This window comes from Engystomops pustulosus, chromosome 5, assembly GCF_040894005.1.
Source record: "Engystomops pustulosus chromosome 5, aEngPut4.maternal, whole genome shotgun sequence".
Classification (NCBI taxonomy): domain Eukaryota; kingdom Metazoa; phylum Chordata; class Amphibia; order Anura; family Leptodactylidae; genus Engystomops; species Engystomops pustulosus.
Genome location: NC_092415.1, coordinates 91,790,371 through 91,811,585, shown reverse-complemented (window position 1 = coordinate 91,811,585; position 21,215 = coordinate 91,790,371). Strand labels below are relative to the sequence as shown.

The following is a 21,215-nucleotide window of genomic DNA, read 5'->3' as shown; positions in this document are numbered from 1 at the left end:
AAGAGGGAAAAATTAAGAATTTGTTTTTTGGACAGGAGGTTGCAATATTTGTAAATGTACGAAAACATTATAAAACATATACAAATATGGCATCTCCCTGATCATACTGACCCAAAGAATAAAGTAGACATGTCATTTGGGGCGGTCAGTGAAAGCCGTTAAATACAAGCCCACAAGAAAACGTTGCAAATGTGTTTTTTCATCAATTTCACTGCATTCCCAATTTTTTTCCCGCTTCCCGGTACACAGCATGGAATATTAAATATTGTCTATGAATTGCAATTTGGTTATGCAGAAAACAACCCCATACACAGCTCTTTACATGGAAAAATAAAAAAGTTAGAGATTTTTGAAGGTGGGGAGTGAAAAATGAAAAGGCACAACTGAAAAAGGGCCTGGACATTAATGGGTTAATGACCTGTCCCTCTTCTCCTGTGTACATAACTATATGGGGGCTTGTTTTCTGCATAACAAATCATACTTTCTAGTGTCAGTATTTTATGCCTTGTACTGGAAAGCTGGGAAGAAAACACATTTGCTCCATTTTATTGTGTGCTCTGTATTTATGGCTTTTACAGTGCTTCAAATGACACTTCCTCTTCATTCTTTGGGTTGTATGATAATGGAGGTACCAAATTTATATAGGTTTTAATATGTTTTTTAAAAATCTTTTGTACAAAGAAATTCTTCATTTCATCATATTCTGTTTCAAATAACATTTTCATACCTTAGTGCATGAAGCTGGATAAGGCGAAACCTTTTGTTCACTTTTTATCAAAATTTTTATGAGCTTCAAAATGGCAAAAAAAGGACAATTGCCCATGTTTTTGGCTGGGTTTACCGATGGGAATAATTGTTTTTATACTTTGATAGACTAGGCAATTTGGCCCAGTTTGTTTTTTCCTATTTAAGTTTTATGTAAAGGGTCAATTTAAATTTTTATGTTTTTATTTATTTATTTTTTTAAACTTTAAAATTTAAAACTTAAAATTTAGTTTTACACTTTTTAGGCCCCATCAGCTACTTCTGCCTAGGAGGCCTGATCTCTTCTTTCATATACTGTATTGCAGTATATGGCAGCTTTACTACAGATCTCTATGTCTCGCTGAAAATACCAGACCTGACCATATTGAGTTGGGTTGAGTAGAGGCTTATTATTTTATCTTATCTCCTCGAACTTGCAGAACAATCCATTTTTGAACCATTTGTACTTTCTTTGCAGATGGACATATATACATCAAACAATCAATTCGCTGTAGATGTTTTAAGACAGATCTGTGGAACTGATGTGGGACAAAATGTTGTTTTTGCTCCTTTGAGCATAATGACTGCCCTTTCAATGGTATATCTCGGAGCAAGAGGTAATACTGCTGCAGAGATGGGAAAGGTGAGTTATAAAACTGTCCATGTGTCTCCGTTAAATTATTTAAATACAGAAAAATAAAGCATACAGCAGTGTTTAAAATTGCGTTTTATGTGTTACATACAGAACCATTGATTTCATTTGGATGTCTTGCATTCAAGGTCTGTTTAAACACTGCATAAATTTTGCTTTCTTGTGTATGAAGGAATGTTGAAGAAATTGTGTACCAATAACTCCAGACTAAGGACCAGCACATGTAATTCATTTTTCTTCAAATGATTATTAGTTTTTTCCAAACAGCAGTTTTACACCAAAATGTGGAAATGTATGCGGCTTAAAGGGGTATTCCCACGCAGACAGGTTTCTTAAAGGAGTATTCTCATCTGGGCATTCACATTCAGTTTGATTAATCTGCCATATATACACATTTCTTCAATTAGATGTTATTAAAAAAAATTATCCTGTGTGAAGATAATTTTCCATAGATGTAGTGATATGGTACCTTAGAAACTAGATAGCTTCCTCGGATACGGCCACCTCTGCGGAAGGGATTGCACAAATAAACAAAGTTTTTGTATATGAAATATCTGACAATTACTACATGTCCCACAGCCGTCCTGTAGTAATGATCACTGAAGCCAGGTGGTCAGGCAGGGCTCAATAGTACATGTCTGGCCACTGCTGCCTAAATGTGATGTGGTCGTAACCGAGGAATCCATCTCGTTTCCAAGGGACAACATGGCTATGTTTATGGGAAATTATCTTCACACAGAAACATTTTTTTTAATAACATCCAATTGAAGAAATGTTTATATATGGAAGATTAATGAAACTGAATGTGAATGCCGAGACGAGAATACCCCTTTAAATATTTCTTAAATATACTAAGGATAACAAAATAACACATTCTTTAATTCACTATTTTTAACAAAAATGCAGCATTTCACAGATATAATTCCAACCTGTCTCTATCAGTCCTGCTGTACACAATTTCAGTTGCCCCTAGACACGACCCTGTAACTTCTGACTTAGGGTCGGACAGCCACTTGGATTTTTATGTGACAGCATGCAGATGAGATTTCTGTCTCTCTCTGCTCTGACCCTGTCACAGTGCCTTCCTCTGCTACTCCCAAACCTTGGTCCACCTTTAGGTATTTCAGTGAAACTTGCCCTGTCTCTTTAAGATCATCAATGCCAACAGCTGATGTATATATAAACGGGTATAGTGATGCAGAATCGGACAGACTGAGCCACTGGTATAACCTAGGCCTGTCTCCTCTAAGATTATCATATAAATGAAAGCAGGTTCTCCCTCTGTCTGATCACATTTCATTCTGAATCTAAACTCTGTGATCCACAGATTTAGCATGTTTTCCTCTTGATTGTGTTAAAGACTAAACATAAAGTCTGAATACAATTGCTCCTGCCCCATTGATTCTAGGAATAAATAGATTGGGGGTATTTACTATGCATTGTCCTTATCTACCCGTTTTCTGTCAGACAAGGCATGTAAAAAGCTGCATTTCAGATATTGTTTTAAGGTTGTCTATCCCACACCCAACTTTTTCTGAAAGTGGGCGTGGTGGAAGTGGGATGGTAGCGGCGTGGACCCATTGTATTTGTCAGGAACATTCAGGAACATTTTTAGGTATTCTTGTCTGTGATGTAGTCTGATTCTTTAAAAATCTTAAGACCTTAAAAAAATAACCGTCATTTCATATGATTTTTGAGATTGTGTGTTGGGGAGTGTTCTGAACATTTTCTAATATACAGGCAGTCTCCGGGTTACGTACAAGATAGGTTCTGTAGGTTTGTTCTTAAGTTGAGTTTGTATGTAAGTCAGAACTGTATATTTTACAATTGTAGCCCCAGCAAAAAAATTTTTGGTCTCTTTGACAATTGGATTTTAAAAATGTTGGGTTGTCATAAGAACCAGGATTAACAATGAAGCTTAATTACAGACACCTCTAATAACTTATAGCTATTTATTGTAGCCTAAGGCAAAAGTAAAGTAAATTACCAAGATCCAGAGGTCCGTTTGTAACTAGGGGTCGTATGTAAGTGGGGTGTTCTTAAGTAGGGGAGCGCCTGTACTTCATTAAGAAATTCAGCTTAGTTTGTACAGTAACAGGCTGCAGGTCTCTCTCTCCTCTTCTGTTTGTTACACAGCTGTGAGTGTTAACCCTTTCTGCTCTCTTCGGTCTGCAGTATACTATGTGCATTATTTTAACAGTATGCTATGAGTATTATCAAGCTGAAAGTGAAGGTTAATCCTTCCTCTTCAGAGCGGTTTAACCAAATACAGAGATCAGCCTATGCTGTTCTCTTACAGTTGTGTGTTACACAGTGGTGCACATTTACTAAGGGTCCACGGAACAAATTTACGACAGGTTTCCCGAATGTTTTCGTTTTGCGCCGCATTTAACTGGGCTTTTTGGCGCACGCGATGGGATTTTGATGCATCGTGACGGCTTTCACACAACACAAATCGAGGGGCGGGACTTCGGACCATCCAACGGATTCGGACAACGCACGGGATTTAACATCTCAAATTGTGTCGAATTTACACCAGGAAGAAGAAGATGAACTCCGGCGGACCTGAGTGGGGAAGCTATACATGCAGGATCACGGGCGCACGATCTTGGTGAATCGCGGCGGACTTCATCTTCATCGGACAGTCCGGATTGGGGATCGCGACAGGAGCGGGTAAGTAAATGTGCCCCAGTGTGTAAACTGACATGTGGTTAAACCTCGCTATCTAAGGAAAAGATAAATAATTGCTTATCAAATTGAGAAAATAATACTGAGGTAGTCAAATATATCTGAAGCAGGGTGCTTCCATTAACCCCTTCCCGCACCCTGAACTAATTCTACGTCATAGAATGCAGGTAGTTCTCGTACCTTGACACAGTACACGGTAGCCGGGATCCCGCAATAACAGCCGGGATCGCGACTATCGCGATCCAGTCTGTTTAGCCCTACGGATGCCGGGTCATAGTGACAGCGGCGTCTATAGTGCATTGGCGCGACCATCAGCAATCTCTTTGCAGGGCACGAAGGTGCTGATCGTTGTCATGGCAACCCTGAGGTCCGATAAGGACCCAGGACTGCCTATAGTAGCAGCCTATTAGGATTGTGCTGACTATGTAATATGCTGCAATACATTAGCATTGTAGGATATTACAATGAACAAGTGATCAAATTATCACTTGTTCATGTCCCACACTGGAACAAAATAAAACAGTAAAAAAAAAAAATTTTGGAAAAAGAATAAAAATCCCCTGAAATCCAATCCCATGCAATAATCAAATAAAACATAAAAAATGTCTGTAACAACCCGTCCACATTGAGGGGTGTAGTTTCTAAAATGGCATATTTTATGGGGTTTTACTGCTATTTAGGCCTCTCAAAGTCACTTAAAGTTGAGCAGGTGCCTAAATAAGGGTTTAGGCAATTTTCATAAAAATGAGAAAAATTGCACCCACAATTCTGTATATCCTAACAACCTAAAAATGAGAAAGGATGCATAAAACCCTATGCTAGTTATGAAGTTACTTTGGTGCTTTGACTATTTGTCTGAAAAGTAAAAAAAAATTTGAAATTTGAAAATGAATAATTTTTAGAATTCTTTGCCAAATTTTTTTTCATAAAATTCAAAATTTTTCTATTACTTTGAAGTACAATGTGTAACAAGAAAAACAATCCCAAATTACCCTGTATATGTTATAGCATTACAAAGTTATAACCTCCTATAATGACATTGGGGAAATCAGGCCTGGTCCTTAGGTCCTAAAATGGCTTAGAAACAAAGGGGTTAATTAACCTTTACTTCTGGTTATTAAAATTTCGCATAGGCATCACATACAAACAAAAATGTGCATTAAAAAGTCTGTGTACACATACACCTGTGCACGGTTAAAAAGGATTGGTCTTACCGCAGCCTCGGAGAGCCACATGGTCAGGAGTCTCAGAGAGAGGGTGTTTGCCAGGGAACTCTGTCTCTGTCCCTTCTTATTTGTGCCCTTACAACCCCAATGACTCTTGCCCTTACAAGGACAGTACCCAGAATCTGTCACTGTAGGTGGCCAGAATCTGTCGCAAATATACCTACGCTCCCTATGTGTTTTGTCAATATGTTGACGATATGTTGGGATTTAGCGGTATAACTTCCTCAGCCCTTCAGCTTCACAGAGGGCTAAGATATTAGTGGTCCACACTAATGGCTGGTGACCAGCATTGTAGTTCCCCTGATCTATCAAACATGGGGGAACAAATTAATATCGGGCTTCATCTAGTTTAGCTAGACATCGGGGTGATTTACTGCTCACCACACTGATATTTAAACCCCTTAGGCTCCACCTCCAGATTTCCCATTGAGATCACATGGTGTTGCAACATTTCTACTTCCGGTCACGTGACTTGTCCCCCCTTCAGTATAGTCACCTGACTATACACATACATCCGGGGTGGGGGTGGGGGTGAAAGACAGCAAATAACAGACTCCTGACCAAGTGGCTCTACGAGGCTGTGGTAGGACCAATCCTTTTTTACCGTGCACAGGTGTTAAACCTCCCTGTCCTCTTAAGAAAAGACTGTGGAAAACTGTAAATTTTCTCTTTATTGATGGTGGACAGGAAAAGTTGAAACTATAGGATAAATAACATGACTTACAGACATAGAACCTACCGCTGTGCTTTACACCCACCCCCTTACCTTCTTCTTCACCAAAGAAGAATAAGGTTTGACAAAGCGTTATCAGCGTGAAACAGCCTATTACCTATTAGACCTTGGCGTCCTCACTTGTTTGGTCTTTGAACACTCAATAAAGAAATTCTTCCCCAAACAATAAGACTGCACAAGGATTGGGAGAAAGGCCACAGCGGCCTGTATTTATTAACAAACAATAGTTAACTCACATAACACATTTCCTCAAGCAATATTAAATTGCAATACAATACATATAAAATACAATTGTGAAGCAATTACAATAATTCCCTGAAGAGATTCTCGAAGGCAAACTCCTAATCTTGCAATTGACCTGCCAATCTCAAAATTCTTAGTCTCGCTTTGCTCTGTAGCCATACTTGCGCCAAACCGGGGGCACCCATTTGAGATGCTAATCCACCCTGGGCTCCTTGCCCACAAGGCTTTTCCATTTTCCACTTAAAAGAGGTGACTGGACAGCCCCATGCTGCCAAATCACCCCTTCCTGATCTCTTTTACCCCAGATAACCCCCCTCCCCCGCACACTCCCGCCGACAAGTAAAATTAAGCCTTGACTATCTAAAGGGCGGGCGGGAAAATTGCCTCCTGCTCTAACTGCTCCAGCTTACAGACTGCCACCATGGGGACTATTTATAAAATACACATTACTAGCCTACCCCCTGTAAGTGACTTTAATTCCCCCCCGTTCTGAACTTCATTTAACCCAAACTTGACCAGCAGTGCTCTTATGCTCTACTGCAATGTCTGTTGCATTGTATTACACTCCCATTCATTTCTGAATATATCATTTCAGAATATATCAAATTATATTGTACATGGGATACAAAATCTGTCATTCACAACATGAGGTAATATTTCAATCATGGTAAAGGCATACAATGTAGGTCAGCATATACATGGATAATGGTCCTCACCAACTATGCTGCTTATAATGAACTTGAGGTACAAAACAAGTAGTGGAAGTGGCTAAACCACCAGTAGATTGTGCTGTTACCAACCATACAATATAGCCTCCACACAGGATATGTACATGCTGGAATAGGAATCTGGAAGGGGAGGGAGTTGCTTGATTTAATAAGAAAAAACTGCAGAATATGTTAATGAAGTGTATTAGAAAAATGTTCACCACATCCCCCAACTCACAATGTTAAAAATTATCTCAAATAACGTTAACACTTGAAATTATGCTCTGTGTCAGGTGGCCTTCAAGGTGGCAAAGGAGGTGTGGAAAAGTTATTTGTATATTTTGTATATTTCCCAGAATCCCCTAGTGGAGCACAGTTCCCACATGTCTGTAATGTCATCTTAACCCTTTAAGCCACCATGATGTTGAGTAGCATCATTGCAAGCTTGTATTTCGGCAAGAATAGGGATTGCATAGACTCAGAAAAAGAGCCTGTGTGATCCGCCCAGGAGGCCAGCTGTATGTGCCCAGCACCCGGGATCACGATAGTCAGGACTCACTCACCTCTCCTCCCTGCGATCGACCCCAAAGCCCGGGTGCAGAGCATGGGGTTGACGATCGTCTCCACAGCAGCCCTGGGGTCAAATGAAGGAGCCCAGAGCTGCCTTACTTAGCTTACTCGGACCCAGCAGTGCAGATGTCTATGCATTTGTGTGTGTCTGTGTATCTGTAGTATCTCCATGTGTATCTGGTGTATGCGTATGTTCTGTATGTGTGTTTATACAAATTATTGTATATATGATGTCTATAATCCGTATGTATATGATATATGTATGTATATGGAGTATGAGTTTATATGGTGTATTTATACTGTATGTATGTGTATTTATGGTGTGTATATACTCTATGTGTAAGATTATTCTGTGTATATACTATATGTTTATAATGTATACATACTATACAAAATGTGTGTATATGATATGTATATACGGTATGTGTGTATTTGTGTGCACGTGTGTGTTTATGGGGGTCATTTATCATGCTCAAGCATATGATAGCCTTGCCACCCCTCTGGTGCAGCTAGAGGTGCGGTGTTTTATTTAGGACCTGGCCTAAACACACACACACACACACAATCCTCTGTGTGCTGGTGCTCTTTATATCTCCCATGCTTCACTTGTCATCGCCCTGCCCCGCCACAGGGACGGGAACGCCTTGCTCCAGACCACCCCCCTGCAGCTGTGCCCCTCTTAGCGCACCAATGCTGTGGAGGTGGGGGAAAGGGGAAAATAATTGCAAGTGCTTGAAATATGCTATCATTTGCAATTATTTCAGGGCTTTTTACGCCAGAACCCTTGATAAATAAGCCCCTATGAGTTTGTATATATGAGTTTGTGTGTGTGTGTGTAAATATATATATATCAGAAAAGAAAGTCCACAGCAGCACAATGTCAAAAAACAAGGGGGTTGCAAAGACTCAAGAGTCCTGGTTGGGAACTCACATGCATATATCTACCAAAAAATGAGGCAGCACCCCAGTTTTCAAAGGTGAAGATAGGAAAGGTTTAATCCAAAACCAGTGACGTTTCGGTGTCACGAAACGTTGCTGGTTTTGGATTAAACCCTTCCTATTTTCACTTTTGAAAATTGGAGTGCTGTCTCATTTTTTGGTAGATATATGTACATGAATATGTGAGTATGAGTTTATATGTGTGTGTGTAAGAGTGCATTAATGTTTGTGTAAGTGTATAAATGTGTTGATTTTACAAATATGTATATTTTTTGAAGGGGAAGGGGGGCCCCATGTAGAATTCTGCTATGGGGCCCAGCTTCTCCTAGTTATGGTCCTGTTTGAGCGGTTAGACTAACTGAATGATAAGCTTAACATTTAGAAATAAGAAAATTGCAAATATTTCAAAAATGGCACCACATTTAAATGTTTTTGATAAATAAGTGCAAAAAACTAGAATATAGCATTATTGTAAAATACAACATGTCATGAAAAAAACTGTCTGAAAATAAGCTTGGTAAGATAAGGCGTTCCAAAGTAATATCTGACATATGGCAGATTAGAAAAATTGTGCTGTGTCCTATGGGTGAAATTGAGCTGTGTCCTTAAGGGGTTAATTGACAAAGTGTTTGTAAGGAGAACTCTTAATCACTGACACCAGTACAACCTGCTCAGGTGTCCACTGTCCATCTCAGTTCAGCTGTCAAACTGTGAGATAACTCCCAGTATAGTGAAATCCAGATCCATGTATGGATGTGTAAGGGTAAAAATTATGTTTTTAGATTTGTCAAGTTCATCTCTTCCCATCAGTAATGCCTAATTTTTCCCAGTTATGCATCAAAACAATTATTCACATTTGTATAATGGCCAGATGTGGAATATAACACCCCTAAAACAACTAATAAATGTTTATAACAGCACAAGAAAGTTATTCAACAGTGTTATAAGATAAAATATCTTATCAGTTATGGCTGATAACGCAAAGCAGATAAACTTGAAAAGTAGAGGTATTCTAGTTACCTTATTCAACCCCTGTTGTAGGTGTAATTATTACAGTTCCTAATCAGGTATGTTATTATTTCAGGCACTTCATTTTAGTGATGTCAAGGAAGTCCATTCAAGTTGCAAAAATCTTTTGAATGACCTAGTAACAATTGAAGGCGATTATGTACTGATGAATGTCAACAAGTTATTTGGGGAGAAGACTTTTCGATTCCTACCAGTAAGAATGTCTATTAATATTTCATAATCATATCTATATTTATATTTCTATGTTGTCTACATATGGGCACCTGAATGAATAACTGTTGCTCTAATAGATTAATCAATATCATAACAATAGTCATATTGTTGCATAAATTTAATTATACATGTGTCATGTTACAGTAAAATAGAGTCAGCTAGAATTAACACTTTTCTGGGACTGGGAAAAAAACTGAAATGTTGATATAATTTCTAATTTATTAAACAAGAAAAACTGAAATTTCACAAGGTCATAAGTTGTCAGATGTTTTGTTCTGTCTTCAGTAGAAGCATCCTTTTGACCTAGCACAGCCATGAGCAATGCTATATCTTCATATGGGCGCCCATATGAAGATGTCCATTGGATCTGGAAAATGTCAGTGGGGCCGCCACTGCTGCAATCATTTTACACACATCCGTCCCCACTCACCTGATACCTGTACCTTGCTGCCAGAACTTTTATGGATGTGGGCACCTTTGGCGCAATGGAAGAGGAGGAGTCTGTGCCGCACACCATGGGAACGGGGGAAGATAAGTATAGTTTTATTATTGCCGCAATAAAACCCTACTGAATAAATAAGCCTGGGGGCTATAGATGCTATATACTAGGGGACTGGAGCTATATACTGGGGGTCTGGAGCTATATACTGGGGGACTGGAGCTATATACTGGAGGGTCTTGAGCTATATACAAGGGGTCTGGAGCTTTAAACTGGTTGGCTAGAGGAGATGCTATATATTTGGAGGGCTGGAGCTTTAAACTGGGGTGCTGGAGAAATATACTGGGAGACCTGGATATAGTATATACTTGGTGGGGGATATAGTATATACTGGGGGCACTGGAGATTTGTACTGAGGGCTGGATATAGTATATACTGGGGGCTGGATATTGCATATACTGGGGGGTGTCACAATCTCAGGGGAATAGTCAGTGGACTCCCTGGACCACCGCGGGAGATAACAACCAAGTCTAAGTGAACTCCTGGTCTTTGCCAGAGCCCGCCGCAAAGCGGGATGGTCTTGCTGTGGCGAGGAGTCACCAGGTCGCTCCACGGGTGCGACCAGGCCTGCGGCGGTGGCCAAGGTAGGGACACGGGGAGCATGGGAAGGCAGGACCACAAATGGCAGGCAGGACTTCGGATGGCAGGCAGGACCTCGGATGGCAGGCAGGACCTCGGATGGCTACTGGATTACTGGACCGCCACAGGACACAGGAACACGGGAACAGAACGGAACACAGGAACACCACGGAACACGGGAACACCACGGAACACGGGAGTCACAGAATCCACGGAGGTGTCTGGAAATGCTCGGGAACACGGAGGGCTTTCTCTTCAGTAACAGGACATGAAGATCCGGCAGGGGATTCTGGGAGTCGCCAGGCTATATAGCCAAGCCGGGAATGCCAGCGCCAATAAGGAGGACGCTGGCCCTTTAAATTCTGAAGAGTCGCGGGGGCGTGTGCGGCCTCGTCTGCAAGCGGGAGCGGGACCGGAGCCAGGGACTAGAGCCTTCAGGAGCTGGGACATGCAAGTATGGAGGAGCGGGGCAGCGGCAGGTGAGCACGGGTGCACCTGCGATCCACAACATGGATCGCGGGGTCACCCATGACAGGGGGGCTGCAGATATATAGTGGAAGCTGAATATATAATAGACTGGGGGACTGTAGTTATATACTGGGGGGGGCTGGCTAAGATAATTAGGGGTGTTGCATATAAATAACTGCATAAGAGAATATTGAATATCATACCAAATTGATTTATAGAAGGTGATTTATTGTAACTGAAAGCCCTCAGGTCTGCATTCATAATTTGCCCATTAGGCCACGCCAAATAATGCACACAAAAAAAAAACAATAGTTAAGGTATAAATAATATACAGGTGGTCCCCTACTTAAGAACACCAGACTTACAGACGACCCCTAGTTACAAGCGGACCTCTGGATGTTGGTAATTTACTGTACTGTAGTCTCAGGCTACAATAAACAGCTATAACAGTTATTAAATGTGTCTGTAATGAAACTTTATTATTAATCCTGGTTTTTATGACAATCAAACATTTTTAACCCCTTTCCGCACCTTGACGTGATTCTACGTCATAGGATGTGGGTCGTTCCTGCACCTTGACGAAGAATCACGTCATGGCGATCGCCCAGCCCAGAAGCTGAGCCCGGCCAATCGCCGCAGGATCCCGGCAGTAACAGCCGGGATCCCGACTATCGCGATCCCGACTGTTTAACCCTATAGACGCCGCGGTCATAGTGACCGCGGTGTCTATGGTGCATCGGTGCGAAGATGCAGGGGACGGAGGTGCCGACCGTTACCATGGCAACCCAGAGTTCCGATAAGGACCTCAGGGCTCCCTACAGTAGCTGCCTGCTAGGATCGTGCATTGTGCACGATCTAACAGTGCAGCTGTCAGCCTATGCAAAATGACAAGTCCAATCCTGGGTCAGCGGGAGGTCCAGGCAGAGTGAACAACGGGAACTCAGGAGCAGAAACACACGGGACCGGGAACGCAGGATACACGGGAACACACAGGAACGCAGGAATATTGCTGGGGAGCTTTTTCTAAGGCTCAGAGGCACAAAGATCCGGCAGGGGATACAGGAAGGGGCTGGAATTATAAAGTGGAGGTGTTCAGACAGCGCACCAATCAGCGGTGCACTGGCCTATCACGTACGGGCACGGCAGTCCGAGGAGAAGCCTACGCCAGGATGGGTAAGTCCAGCGCTGCAGAGGGAGCAGGGGCGCGCGGAAGAACACGACAGTAACTGACATAAGAAGATTTCCGTACATTAAAAACTATAATACTAATGGCTTTTGAAATGTAGAAAGTGAAAAACAGAAACATAAAAACAGAACAGGTTCAACATATCCCAAGACCAATTAGCATAACTATTGTGAGATAGGATGTTCAATAGAGAAAATCTTTCCATATATGGTGTAGTTGGACATATGAGAGTAATAAAATGGGGTTCCTTCTCTTAACCCATTGAAAAGGATTGTTTGAAAAGCTGCAATTCATTACTGGGGATTTCAGAAGCCTCATCTGGCTTCATATGAATGCACTTTAACTACAAACACAATGCAGTAAAACTTGACTAAAAGACCACCTTTTGAGAAAACCACTTTTCAATCTGCTTTTGGATGGTTTTAGAGGCATTTGTATTTATGCTGGTATGTTTTGTAAGTATCTATTTTAAGTCCAACAGATGTCTTCTCTCTAAAATGTCATCAATTTATTATTATTGAATGGTACCCATTGTGGGTTTCATCAACAATTCTCATATTTTTTTCACTCTGCAGTGATACTATATATGTAAAAGTAAATCTATTGGCTCCAGCTTTTTCCCCTCTCACATTCTAATAATTTATCCTTTGACGTCCTCCAACTCTTTTTTTGCAACTTTTTGTGGCAATTTTGAGCCTTTTATTAGACCTAAGACCTTCAAAATTTGCCATTATCTAGTTTTTTGCACTCTTCTCTGAGTTTTCACATGGTGCCAGATGTTTTGAAAAAAGTTGCAAATCAATACCTGCTTTTGCAAGGTTAAGAACAGTTGTTTGCAACTTTTTAGGCCTCATTTAGGCCTGTTTCTGGTGAGCCAATATGAAAAAGGAACCCAACCTGCAGAATATATAGTAATATTCACATACTTTTTATTCTCTGTTAGGTTCACTCCGGGTTTTAGCTTTTAAATATTGATGTAAAATATTGACATAATAATGCTGTATGAAATTGCTTACACTTAGATCACAGCTGCATTTGATGCAGGTGCTTTTAAAAAGCACAAACTAATAAAGTCCTATACACTGCACTGCACCCCTATACAGTCACTTTTCTCTTTGGGAACTGTTGGTCTCTATTACAAAATTATATATGCAAAGCCCTCTTGTTAGGTTAGTGTGGTTGATTTTAATTCCAAAACACAGACCCACCTGAGGATCCTCTAGTACTCTGATTTGCCAGTCCAACCCTGTCTTGAATCTCAGTCTATGAAAGTCTCCAGCTCACATTACAATATTATCAACTTTTTACCAGGTTGTCTGTTTATTTTTGCTGGACGTTGTTATGTACACTACTTCTTACTCTCATCATCTCTTTTGTCAGACATTTTTAAATGACACCAGGAATTTATATGATGCTAGTTTGGAACAACTGGATTTTTTGAATGACCCAGAAACATCAAGGAAATATATTAATGAGTGGATTACTCAACAGACTCGAGGTGTGTAACATTTAACTCATACCATTGAGATAGCTAATATTTATTTATTCTGCAAGGATGATTAACTCAAATCCTTGACATTGTACCTTCTGTAACATAAAAATAAAAATATTAAGTACAAACCGGTTTATTTTCAATTCTATAGATTCCAATTACATATTTTAAATGGGACTTTCAAGTTTAGGTACATAAATGGTTTTGCTATGAAAGAGTTTTGATTTTCTGAGATACAGTATATATCTAGAAAACTAGGAGTTTTACAATACTAAGCATTTATCTCCAATTCACAGTATAAGGAATTAGTGTCATTTGCATCTGAGCAGGGCATCTGCATAATGGGCTACCACAATCCCCCCTTATCTGCTATGAAGTGCAAAATGCTAGGCCTAAAGTCCCTTAGCATTGTATAGAGTGCAGGACAAGTGTTTCATTAACATTTCAGCCTTGCAGGACAGCTACGAGGAGGGTGCAGTTACCCATTTTTTCAGTTGAAGGAATTTTAGGATCAGACATTTAATTGCCTGCTCCCTTCCATTTGTACATGATAAAAAAATTGGCTGTTTGCATCTATCACTAGGGGGAGCTCACTGCATATTACTGTATACAGCTGCTATACAACGCAACTGGTGCGTCGACTATTTAAAACGTTACTTTTAATGGTATGCATGTTTAAAATGATGCAAAGAATGCTGTACTCTGATTTATGATAAGCACAAGTTATACCTACAAAGGTAAACCAAGAACAAAGAATCAGGACAAATATTGTATCCTCAAATTGCCCTTAAGAAAAATTCTGTATTGACTAATTTAACTAATAAAAGGTCTTGTCTGGCAGGATTGTGTGGCACTGTATTCCTTATGTGTCCATTCATGAGTAATATCTGGTTTCCCCCGTCTGAAAAAATTTTATCACCCAGATTTTAGTCAAAAAGGTATGTGATGAAAAATTATGCCAGTTAGAGGGAAATAGGGCATATTAGTCATAGGGTCGTGGAGGGACTTGAGTTACTGTCCCTAATGAACCCTATATGCAATGGACTACAGTGACCCTATTAGCATCAACTCAGGGCCACAGCCCTAAACAGCTGCCACCCAGTGTTATGTAAGCTCCCTGTGATACAAAAAGTCGCTTTAGGTCCCTACATGAGATGTTTTGCCTCCACAAAGGCTTATTGGGGAAAATAGCATGTGACCTGCAAAAAAAAACAAAATAACAAATACGTCTATCAGACTGAACACCCCATCTGAAATATCAAATGTGCAACAAGTGCTAATATAAAAGGAGCAACCCCCACTGACACCATACTAACATGGGAAACGTGCTTAACAACGGCAAATCACTGGCATCCACCAATCTAAAGAAAAGAAACGCACTTGTAGCGGACCTTGTCAAATACACTGCAATACAGAGTGCTCAATGGAGTAACAATCATAAAGTCCAATCTTACCATAAGAATGTAGCAGTGGCCACTTTGTGTTTGTCACTCTATTGAGCACTGTGTAGTGCAGTGTATTTGACTGCAATATACAATATGAGGTTGAGGGAAATTGAAGGTAAGAGTATTTGTCCTGATTATTACTTTTTAAATGATTGTTGCTGGTTTACCTTTGTAGGCACAACCTAGGCTGGTTATAAATCAGAGCACAGTACAGGCGGTCCCTTACTTAAGGACACACGACTTACAGACAACCCATAGTTACAGACAGACCCCTGTGACCTCTGGTGAAGCTCTCTGGATATTACTATAGTCCCAGATTGCTATAATCAGCTGTAAGGTGTCTGTAATGAAGCTTTATTGATAATCCATGGTCCCATTACAGCAAAAAATGTGTAAACTACAATTGTCACTGGGGCCAAAAATTTTTTTGTCTGGAACTACAATTATAAAACATACAGTTTCGACTTACATACAAATTCAACTTAAGAACAAACCTCCGGACCCTATCTTGTACGTAACCCGGGGACTTACTGTATTCTTTGCATAGTTTTAAACATTTATACCATGAAAACTTAAGTTTTACACACAGTTTGTAATCAATACACAAACAGATTGTATTGATTTGCTATAGAACTCAATAGGAACTGATGGAAAAAAAACATGTGCAATGAGCTTTTCCTAGTGACAGCTGCAGGGAAATTATTGTACTGTTCTGAAGCAGGTCAGTTCTAGGACCCCCTTCTCCATGTCAATTGAATTGGCTCCTTTGAAGGAAGGGAGGCCAAGAGCAGACTTTAATAATAATAACTTATTGGAGGGTGTGCCTAGCCGTAACAACTCCCTTTCCTTTCAATAATAATCTTAACTTTATACTTTATAAGTGTCTTTAGTAGGTAAATCTTTTAATCAAGGAATAAATGGAAGGCTACTTGATTTCAGAATGTTCAAAAGGTGCTAAAGTATTACTATCAAATCTATTTCTTTACAGCAAAAATTCAAGAATTGTTACCCGATCAATCAATTTCTGAAAACACTGTATTAGTACTTGCAAACACACTGTATTTTTCTGCCAACTGGACTAAACCATTCAATCAAAAGAAGACATCTAAGGCTCCCTTCACAAGAATGTCGGTATGTACTATTTGCTGCATCCAGTCTTTGTAAAGCAATGGTTGAAAACTAAATATCGAAGTACATCTGGACATGAAGGCTACGTGTCCATAAAGGTTATGTAAGGATATACTGTATTCTGAAATAACCGCTCACACTATTTTTTTTTATTTATACAAGACTTTAGGAGATTTATATCTGAAATAAAAGAAAATGATTCCCAACACCTGTTTGGAGTATCATAGCTCCATAAAACAATATATAGAACTATGCAGTGCTGATACAATGGGGCTCATTTACTAAGGGCCCGTGGAGCGCATTTTTCTCGGGTTTCCCGACGATTTCTGTTTTGCGCCACATTTAACTGGGGTTTTTGGCGCAGGCGGGGGGTGGGCCGTCGGACAACCTGACGGATTCGGACTACGCGCGGGATTTAACATTTCGAATTGTGTTGCAAGACACGAACATACAAGCACCGGGAAGAAGAAGGTGAACTTCGGCAGACCACTGCGGGGAAGCGACGGATGCAGGAACTCGGGTGCACAATCTACGTGAATCGCGCTGGACCATCCGAATTGGGGATCGCGACAGGACCAGGTAAGTAAATTTGCCCCAATATGTTATAGTATTTTTAACTCAATAGCTGAAGGAACATTGATTTCCTTCTTATAATGGATGCCAAAGTAATCAATTATATCTGTGATTTTAGGACACCAATGCAATTGAATTTTTTTCTTACATGCTACAAAATATGTGTTAAGAATACACATTTGAATTCATTACTGTATATATTATAATCCATCCTGAGCTATTGATGTCACTATTTTTTTATGAGGCAAGGCTGTTTGCTCGTTCCCAGGACAGCATAGATTAGTTTGCATGTCATGAACTGAAATCGGGCAGCACGGTGTTAGCATTACAGCCTTGCAGTGCTGGGGATCTGGGTTCATGTCCCAGGGTCAACATCTGCAAAGAGTTTGTGTGTGAGCACCATTGGGGACAGGAACTGATTTGGCGAGCTCTGTGGAACGCTGCGGATTCTGTGTGTGCTATATAGTATTAATTATTAATTATATTAATTACAACACTCTGCTTATTATACCCTCTACTGTCACTTAGGTGGAACAGACAGCTTGGGTCCAGTAGAGAGCCAAAAATAAAGATATTCATTGCTTGGGAATGGTGGGAATGTCCAAGCACACAAGAATAAAATAAAAAATTTGTATCACAGAAAACTTGATAAGTAATGAAATAAAGATTGGGGTAAATTGAAATTAGTTGTTAAAGCTGTTTGTTATGGAAAAAAATAATCAGGTTGTTTCCTTGTCCATAAATATTTTCCAGAATGATCAAGTAATGGTAAATATGATGCAAATCACAAGTTACTTCAATGTGAAATATATTGAGAACCCTGGCATAAAAGTATTGGTGCTTCCATATGGGGTGTCACAAGATTTCACCATGGTTATACTTCTTCCTGATGATAATTCTGTGATGAAACAAGTAAGTAACAAAATAGTCAAAATTCTTAATTTTTTTTTTCACAAAACATGGCAGCAACTGGCCAAAATCCCTCTCTGGGTGCATCACAGCAAGAGAGAAGGGGAGATTTGACTGATTGCATTGTTGTCAACATTGGAGCACATTTACTAAGGGCTTTGCGTCAGTTTTATGATGGACTTTGCACATTCTTTTTAACCCCTTAAGGACCAGGCCCTTTTTCGTTTTTGTGTTATAGTTCAATCTATAGTTCAATCTATAACTTTTTGATTTTTCCATGTAGAGAGCTGTGTGATGGCTTGTTTTCTGCGTAACAAATTGCACTTCATAGTGATGTTATTTATTTTTCTATGCCATATACTAGAAGTGGGAAAAAATTCTGAATGCAGCAAAAATGGTGAAAAAACGCATTTGCGCCGTATTCTTGTGGGCTTGGATTTCACGTCTTTCCCTGTGCGCCCTAAAAGACAGGTCTACTTTATTCTTTGGGTCATTACGATCACAGGGATACCAAATTTGTATAGGTTTTATAATGTTTTCATACATTTACAAAAATTAAAACCTCCTGTACAAAAAAAAATTCTTCATTTTGCCGTCTTCATGCGCTAATAACTTTTCATACTTTGGTGTATGGAGCTGTGGGTGGTGTCATTTCTTGCGACTTTTGATGACATTTTCAATTATATTATTTTTAGGATTGTACGACCCCTTGATCACTTTTTATAGAATTTTTTTGCCATTTGTGACTTTGGGTGCGTTTTTCTGTTACGGGGTTAAACGCATTATTATACCGTTATTATATTTTGATAGATGGGGCATTTTTGGACCCGGCAATACCTAATGTGTTTATGATTTTTACTGTTTATTTATATTTATATCATTTCTAGGGAAAGGGGGGCGATTTGAATTTTTATTTTTTTTTAATATAATTTTTAATTTTTAATTTTTTTTTTTTTTAATTTTTTACTATTTTTCAGACTCCCTAGGGTACTTTAACCCTAGGTTGTCTGATTGATCCAACCAGGGCCGGATTAAGGTTGGTGGGGGCCCCTGGGCGCAAAATCTGGTGGAGGCCCCCACTGAGTGCAGCGTGCATACACGTCCTCCTGCTCACTATTCACTATCCCCGCAGTAACACCGCTACATACAGCCGCCTCGCCCCCAGTAACACAGCTACATACAGCCGCCTCGCTCCCAGTAACACAGCTACATACAGCCGCCTCGCTCCCAGTAACACAGCTACATACAGCCGCCTCGCTCCCAGTAACACAGCTACATACAGCCGCCTCGCTCCCAGTAACACAGCTACATACAGCCGCCTCGCTCCCAGTAACACAGCTACATACAGCCGCCTCGCTCCCAGAAACACAGCTACATACAGCCGCATCGCTCCCAGTAACACAGCTACATACAGCCGCCTCGTCCCCAGTAACACAGATACATACAGCCGCCTCGTCCCCAGTAACACAGATACATACAGCCGCCTCGTCCCCAGTAACACAGCTACATACAGCCGCCTCGTCCCCAGTAACACAGCTACATACAGCCGCCTCGTCCCCAGTAACACAGCTACATACAGCCGCCTCGTCCCCAGTAACACAGCTACATATAGCCGCCTCACCCCCAGTAACACAGCTACATACAGCCATCTCATCCCCAGTAACACAGCTACATACAGCCATCTCATCCCCAGTAACACAGCTACATACAGCCGCCTCACCCCCAGTAACACAGCTACATACAGCCACCTCGCTCCTAGTAACACAGCTACATACAGCCACCTCATCCCCAGTAACACAGCCACATACAGCCGCCTCGCTCCCAGTAACACAGCTACGTACAGCTGCCTCGCTCCCAGTAACACAGCTACGTACAGCCGCCTCACTCCCAGTAACACATCTATAGACAGCCGCCTCACCCCCAGTAACACATCGTATCTACCTTCACCCCTACCAGATATGCAGTCCCATTTAACATACACCTCAGCCCATACCAGACATGCAGTCCGCAGTTTATACAATTACACACATTTATACACTGATATATACACACTAGAGATGAGCGAACATGCTCGTCCGAGCTTGATGCTCGGTCGAGCATTAGGGTACTCGAAACTGCTCGTTACTCGGACGAATACTTCGCCCGCTCGAGAAAATGGCAGCTCCCGCCGTTTTGCTTTTTGGCGGCCAGAAACAGAGCCAATCACAAGCCAGGAGACTCTGCACTCCACCCAGCATGACGTGGTACCCTTACACGTCGATAGCAGTGGTTGGCTGGCCAGATCAGGTGACCCTGGGATAGACTAGCCGCTGGCCGCGCTGCTCGGATCATTCTGTCTCTGGATGCCGCTAGGGAGAGAGCTGCTGCTGCTCAGGGAAAGCGTTAGGGTGTTCTATTAGCTTACTGTTAGGCAGGAGTGATTCTCAAAGAACCCAACAGCCCTTCTTAGGGCTACAATAACGTTCTACTTTTTTTATTTTAATTTGCATCTTTTACCATTTTGTGAGGAATTAGCAGGGGGACTTGCTACCGTTGTGTTTAGCTCTTAGTGGCACACATATCCATAGCAAAGACCGAAGTGGGAAAATTCAGTAGGGGTTGGATTTCTATTAGGCAATAACTCAGTGTCATCTCATCTGGCATAGTAGTGTGCTTCCTTTGATACTTGGCTAGAAAATAGCCATAGGAGAATACAAACAGCTTCTTGAAGCCTACAGTAGCGTTCTATATATTTGATTTCTGGTTGATCTGCTGGTGGCTGTAGTTTCTGCAGTGCATGTACTTGCCAATTCTGAGCAATTTGTAGTGAGACTTGCGACCGCTGTGTTCTGCGCTTAGTGGCGCACATATCCATAGCAAAGGCCGAAGTGGGAAAATTCAGTAGGGGTTGGATTTCTATTAGGCAATAACTCAGTGTCATCTCATCTGGCATAGTAGTGTGCTTCCTTTGATACTTGGCTAGAAAATAGCCATAGGAGAATACAAACAGCTTCTTGAAGCCTACAGTAGCGTTCTATATATTTGATTTCTGGTTGATCTGCTGGTGGCTGTAGTTTCTGCAGTGCATGTACTTGCCAATTCTGAGCAATTTGTAGTGAGACTTGCGACCGCTGTGTTCTGCGCTTAGTGGCGCACATATCCATAGCAAAGGCCGAAGTGGCAAAATTCAGTAGGGGTTGGATTTCTATTAGG

The 21,215-nt window shown here is 40.8% G+C and overlaps 1 protein-coding gene across 2 annotated transcripts in view; it reads left to right on the top strand.

Moving 5' to 3' along the window:
• The window catches only part of LOC140133078 (leukocyte elastase inhibitor-like), a 42,050-nt gene that overhangs the window by 2,215 nt on the left and 18,620 nt on the right, over window positions 1-21,215 (top strand). Inside the window, exons 2-6 of one of the 2 annotated variants that reach the window (XM_072152682.1) lie at window positions 1,223-1,387; window positions 9,587-9,724; window positions 13,857-13,974; window positions 16,402-16,544; window positions 17,868-18,026. In XM_072152682.1, coding sequence (XP_072008783.1) covers window positions 1,223-1,387; window positions 9,587-9,724; window positions 13,857-13,974; window positions 16,402-16,544; window positions 17,868-18,026 — 723 coding nt within the window. The remainder of the gene's footprint in view (window positions 1-1,222; window positions 1,388-9,586; window positions 9,725-13,856; window positions 13,975-16,401; window positions 16,545-17,867; window positions 18,027-21,215) is intronic. The other variant, XM_072152683.1, reaches the window with a different exon arrangement.